Source organism: Malus domestica, chromosome 12 (assembly GCF_042453785.1).
Source record: "Malus domestica chromosome 12, GDT2T_hap1".
NCBI lineage: Eukaryota > Viridiplantae > Streptophyta > Magnoliopsida > Rosales > Rosaceae > Malus > Malus domestica.
Genome location: NC_091672.1, coordinates 3120117 through 3126484, shown reverse-complemented (window position 1 = coordinate 3126484; position 6368 = coordinate 3120117). Strand labels below are relative to the sequence as shown.

The 6368-nt window shown below is 37.7% G+C and overlaps 1 protein-coding gene across 1 annotated transcript; it reads left to right on the top strand.

Annotated features, from left to right (window-relative positions):
- The first annotated feature begins 1353 nt into the window (after positions 1 to 1353).
- On the top strand, positions 1354 to 6305 carry LOC103449469 (rho GTPase-activating protein 5-like). The gene is made up of 5 exons (XM_008388791.4): positions 1354 to 2317; positions 2959 to 3079; positions 3223 to 3342; positions 3509 to 3739; positions 5509 to 6305. The coding sequence occupies exons 1-5, from the start codon at positions 1863 to 1865 to the stop codon at positions 6130 to 6132; spliced, it is 1551 nt and encodes a 516-aa protein (XP_008387013.2). The 5' UTR covers positions 1354 to 1862; the 3' UTR covers positions 6133 to 6305.
- The last annotated feature ends 63 nt before the right edge of the window (positions 6306 to 6368 follow it).

Genomic DNA, 6368 nt, shown 5'->3' with positions numbered 1-6368 from the left:
TCTCCTCCAAATTCCCTTTCTCTTCAATCCCATCTTATGTTAACGGTCACAATTAAGCCAGGTCAACATCTTGAGTTGACTTTTTTTTATAGGAAGAGAAATAAAAAGAGGAAGGTGAGAGAGGGGGTGAGGGTGGAGATTTGGAGGGGAGACTAGGATTCTCTCCCCTCAAATTCCCCTCCCCTTCTCTTTCCTCTTCTCACACTTTTCACTTTGTTTTTCTCTCTTTATAAAGAAGTCAAACACAAGAAGTTGACGTGACTTAATTATGACTATTCAAATAAAAGAGGAGAGAGAAGAGGAGAGAAGAAAATCCTATTCCAAATGTAATAAGATGAAGAAGAATATGTTATCCACTGGTGCAACTCATCACTTATAATTGTCAGCGTGTGTTTGGTTTACAATATAATTCCAATGAGTAAATAATAAAAAAAGTAATTTTGTGTAACCTCATGCTTGAATTGTCTATCTTTTGCCAGACAGTTTTAAGTACCAACTTCAACCACTCTTTGCCACCACGCTTGGTAAAGGGTAATAATTCAATCATATCTTAATTGCATTCCTTGCAACATTACCACACTACTAATTAAAGAGAAAAATATCTCCACTTGGCCCAAAAGTCCCAACATTGCATCAATTTTATCTCATCTAAGATTTTGGTCCCCATTTTCATAATTACCCTTGGGTGTTGGTAAGAATGTGATTTAACTCCATAAACTAGTATCATCTATGTGAGACTAAAGGACGAATTCTTATCTTTAAATTAATTTGAGAAATTTAAAAAATAGGTGATTTTAAATAAGATAAAGTCTTTACGTCAAATGAATTAAAAAAATCAGGAAATAAAAACAAAAGAAGTGCATAAGGAGTAAACAGGGGCGTGAAAATCACAATATGCTTAAAATTTCTTGTATTTTGAAGGTTAATGAAGTGCAATCTCCAACTGTTATCACACATGGCCTAATGGGAGTGAGATTTCCTCCCATTTCAATGTCCAAAGCATACGGACCTCGAAATCCGAGCAATTCAATTGTTTGGAGTTTTGTGAGGTAGGTTAATGAGATGGGCAAATGAGGATCGTTTGAGTGATCCAAATTTCGTGGTTCTTGAACTCTAGATATTAAGATCCAGAATGAATCTCAATCTAGCCTAATAAGAGTGGAAAAAGACTTATCTACAACATAGTAGATACATCAACATCATTACAAACCAATAACGTATTATATTTTAATTATTTTATATATAATTACTCGATTAATTTAAAATACTGTCACAACGATATATTGATCCTTTCGGACACATTCTCAAGAACGAGCTAAGGCCAAAAGTTGATTGGCCACCATAGGATAGGACAATGGAAACATCAAACCTGTGTAGTGACAGTGAGAGAAACACAAAGCCTCTCATATTTGCGCGTAAAACTTTTAGCTACGGCAACGGCTTACTCATACAAATCCAGCCAGATAATATATATTGGATGACTTTGCTGAGAAGTGGAAACAGAAACACCACCCACCTCTTCCTCTCTTTCTTTTTCCTTCTATTCCTGCAAATCTGTCCAAAGACCTCCACAACAATAAACAATTCAACATCTTCTCTCTCTCTCTCTCTCTCTACTCATACTCCATCATCCCCATCTCTCTAAACATCTTCAGTCTTTGAGTTGAGCATCAATGACAGATACGAAAAATAATGAGAAAAATCAAATAAAGTGATGACAGTCACGTCTCACCCTCCTCCTCCGAAACCCTTCCTTCAATCCAACTCCAACTCCAAACATTTCACAATCCAAATTTAGTCAAAACCCCAATTAATTAGCCCAGCAATCATCACAAAAAGACTGCATCTTTTTCCTCCAAAACATGACCGAGGTCCTCCAATCACCGTCCACATCTCACTTCCCTTCCCCTCCAAGCTCCTCCACTCCATGTGCTGCTGCTCCACCTACACCCAATGACTCACCATACCCACATGCCCTTTTAGAGGATACCCTCCAGGGGTATTTGGCTTCGGAGGAAGACGAAGAAAACGAAAGCGAAGACGAAGAGGAAGAAGAGAGGAAGAAGAAGGAGAGGGACGGAGAGGGTGATCAGCTTTCCCTTGTGACCCTTTTGGTTACTGCTTTCAGGAGGTCTTTGATTGGGTGTAGCAGTACTAATAGTGCAGATAGTGGAAGAGGGAAGCTTTCTTCCATGGAGATTGGGTGGCCTTCGAATGTCAGGCATGTTGCCCATGTCACCTTTGATCGGTTCAATGGGTTTCTTGGTTTGCCTGTTGAGCTTGAACCTGAGGTCCCCAGGAGGGCTCCGAGTGCCAGGTCTATTGCAAATTTTCAATCTTTTTTTATTGGGTTTTTTTTTTTCCATGTGTAATTCTGTTTTGATTGATGGGTTTTTAAAGTTTTCGGTATCTGATAATTGGGTTTCTTGAAAGTTTTTATCTTGATAAAAATTGGGTTTGTTGAATTTTTATTGGGAATCCCTGTGTTAGGGTTTCATTTGGTGGTATTGGGGATAAATATTTCTAACGTGTTTTCTGGGTGGGTTTTGGAGCCGCCTTCTTTTGTTCTTTTATGCCTTGCTGGAAATTTTCGATGATAAATCGTCGTTTTGTTTTAGTTTCTGTGTTGGCACATGGCATTATTCTGCTTTGCTTGCTTTGATTCTGCTCCGTAGAAAGTTTTTTTTTTTTTTTTTTTCTCACAAAAGACTCACCAATTATTGTACTTTATTCCATTAATTTTATCCTTCAACATGTATCAACAAGGAACAATGGATGCCGATTTTCTGATTACTGTATAACATGTCTGTTGTAGTAGAATTGGATACGCCAATGTTCTTTATTGATACTTATAGTCTGTTGTATATTTATGTTTTGTTTTCTTTTTTGTTTTTCATTTTAACAGCATCAATAAGGTTTTAAGGTTAAGTATTATACTGACATTGATTTCATCTGCAGCGCAAATGTTTTTGGGGTCTCAACAGAGTCTATGCAGCTTTCTTTTGATGCCAGAGGGAACAGTGTCCCAACAATACTTATTTTGATGCAGAGACATTTGTATGCACAAGGTGGTCTGCAGGTATATCACTCTTTTGCTTATATTCCTTTCTTACAGCACGTCGGGGGTAGAATGTGATTAGAAGACATAATTTCAGACACTTTGTTATAATTCAAAGTTTCAAACTATCTTCAATAAAAACTGAAGTTCACTCATACATGCAGGCTGAAGGGATCTTCAGAATTAATGCTGAGAACAGTCAGGAGGAGTACGTCAGGGACCAATTAAATCGGGGAGTGATACCAGAGGGCGTTGACGTGCATTGTTTGGCCGGTCTTATTAAGGTAAGGCTTTACTGTTTGTTAATGACTAGTCTTCTTCTTTGTTCCGTCTTATTGTCATTGCTCCATGTCCCCTCCCACAATCAACCAAAGGGTGAACTCATCTTCGAGCGTTTTCAGTTCACAAAATGACATTTGATGTTAAAATTCATGTACTGTTGCTTCTCAGGCTTGGTTCCGAGAACTTCCAACTGCTGTGTTAGACTCTCTAACACCAGAGCAGGTAATGCAGTCCCAGTCGGAAGAGGAGTGTGCTGAACTTGTTAGGCTCCTACCTCCAACAGAAGCTGCGTTATTGGATTGGGCAGTAAACCTAATGGCTGATGTTGCACAAATGGAACACTTCAACAAGATGAATGCACGCAATATTGCCATGGTGTTTGCACCAAACATGACTCATGTGAGTGAAAACTTTACTGTCTAAAGTTAAAAAGCACCTCGATTTCATGCATAATCTTCATTGTTAGCGACATCCATGCCAACACGTTCTATGTACTAGAGTAGGAGCCAATGTGTTAACTCAAATATCAGGCTATCAATAATCAATCATCGGCAATTTTTATGTTCAAAGCTTAAAGATATATAGAATGAATTAGAATGGGATAAGAAGAGGTATAATTTTTGGAGAGAGATTTTATTGCAGGTTTTCTGTTACATGCTTAATATGTTCTAAGACCGGAAATCAGTCTTGTTATGAATCACCTAGGAAAAACCATTACTAATCTGATAAGAGTAAACTGTCGGTTTACCCCCTGAACTTTCACCTCACTTTCGATTTCCCCCCTGAACTTTTCCATTGGAAAATTAAGGACTCAAACTAATTTTTTTAGCCAATTTGCCCCCTACCGTTAGTTTTTCATATATTCCATCCATATTTCCGTTAAGTGAGACCATGTGCACAACATGTGAGGGTAGTTAAGTTATTTCACTCTTAAAAATGATTAAAAAACTGAAAATAATAAAAAAAGCAAAATTTTCCCTCTATTTTTTCCCGCTAATTCCTATCCTCGATTTTATTTTTCCCTCTCATTCCTATGCATGAGAAATGACATATGGTGTTATTGTCTACCATTTTTATTTTCTCTAACAAATTAATAATTTGACAAATGCTAATGGTGCTATTGTCTCCAAAGCAGTGCATTAATATAAGAAACCCTAGTCTTTTTTATGGACATGTTTCTTATATTAATGCACTGCTTTGGAGACAATAACACTATGAGCATTTGTCAAATTATTAATTTGTTAGAGAAAATAAAAATGGTAGTACATGCTTCAAAAAAAAGATTAACTTAGCTACTTATGAAGACAATAACACCATATGTTATTTCTCATGCATAGGAATGAGAGGGAAAATTAAAATTGAGGATAGGAATTAGCGGGAAAAAATAGAGGGAAAATTATTATTATTATTTATTTTCAGTTTTTAATCATTTTTAAATTGAAATGACTTAACTATCCTCACATGTTATGCACATGGTCTCACTTAACGGAAATATGGATGTAATATATGAAAAACTAACGGTAGGGGGCAAATTGGCTAAAAAAATTAGTTTGAGTCCTTAATTTTCCAATAGAAAAGTTCAGGGGGGAAATCGAAAGTGAGGTGAAAGTTCAGGGGGTAAACCGACAGTTTACCCATCTGATAACTACGCGGTGTGATAAATTTCTTCATCCGGTATATTTTTTCAGTTTCCATTTAGGGTGAGATGTGATAGTCTTGTTTCAGCATGTTGTCATATGTTCTGGTTTGGTATTGCTGTGCTTTGAAAAAAAACTGTTGTGAGAATAAACGGCTGTGCTGTGAGATAAGCGGATGTGAAATAAATCAGCAGAGTGTTTGGTAAACTTTTTTGTAAAAGTGCTTTTGGAAAAAAAAGCAGTCTGATAGTAGGTCTTTTCATTAAAGGAGCACTGTAGCTCCGTGTGCTTTGAAAAAAAACCAGTTTTCCAAAGCTGCAAATAGCAGCTTTAGCTTTTTCCTTTGATTTCAACTTATTCTCACAGCAGCTTCCAAAATAAGCCATTTTTTTTAGTTTACCAAACATCTAAAACCCTCACAGCTTTTTTTCATGGGTGCTTTTTTTTTAAGCACCTTACTTCCAAACCACCCCTAAGCCACACGTTGTCAAATTATTTTTAACAAGCCTTTGTAACTTTCATTTTCCGCAGATGGTAGATCCTTTGACTGCATTGATGTATGCCGTCCAAGTGATGAATTTCCTCAAGACTCTTATTGTCAAGACACTAAAAGAAAGAGAGGAATCTTTGGTGGAAACAGCCCCTGTACCCCGCCTAGAGCCTTCTGACGAGGATGAGCACCAAAGCACTTTTCAACCATATCACAAAGAGGCCAACGAGGAGGCTAACAAGGAAAATGAAGAGGAGGGCGTATTTGTTGGCGAAGAACCTGATTTAGAGAGCCCCCTTCATTCTACACAAAATGATCCCATAACCGAAAGTGGATCTCAAACTTTTCTATCTTCTATCAAGAATATCATTCCGGGAGGAAACCGGTTTCTGGCAGATAATTGTGCTTGCGAGGTTGTATCCCAAGTTAGCTCTTTGGCAAACGGGCCCCAAGATCAGGGTTTAACAGGTTCAGGTAGAGAGGCTCAGCCAAACGTTAGGAAGATCAAAAGTGGTCAATCAAGCGGTTCGAATCTGAAGAAGGGGCCCAAGAAGGTAAACGAGCAGCCACTGATTCAAACTGCTGTGACCGCAGATAAGAGCAAAAGAAGTGAAATTCTTAGCCGCATAAATTCGAGGACGGAGTTGGCTGAAGGTTGGCGTTGAAGAGTGTTTTGGATGTGTTTTCGGGTGTTGGGGAGATTTGGGTTATATTGTGTATGTCTCTGTCTGTATGATGTGATTTGTGTTTTACATTTGTTTGTGGATGAAGCTTCTTAACCTTGTCCCTTGTACACATTTCTCTAACCCATTCTAATATTTTCTGTATTTTCTAGTAAGGACGGGAATTTAACTTAATATCTCTCACTTACATTTGATGTGAGACTCCTATTCGACACGCC

What these genes read in the sequence shown, in the direction of transcription:
- LOC103449469 (XM_008388791.4), top strand. Translation starts at nt 1,863, where the DNA reads ATGACCGAGGTCCTCCAATCACCGTCCACATCTCACTTCCCTTCCCCT. An exon ending in ATGCACAAGGTGGTCTGCAG is followed by an intron (nt 3,080 to 3,222) that starts GTATATCACTCT and finishes TCATACATGCAG; the next exon opens with GCTGAAGGGATCTTCAGAAT. An exon ending in GTTTGGCCGGTCTTATTAAG is followed by an intron (nt 3,343 to 3,508) that starts GTAAGGCTTTAC and finishes GTTGCTTCTCAG; the next exon opens with GCTTGGTTCCGAGAACTTCC.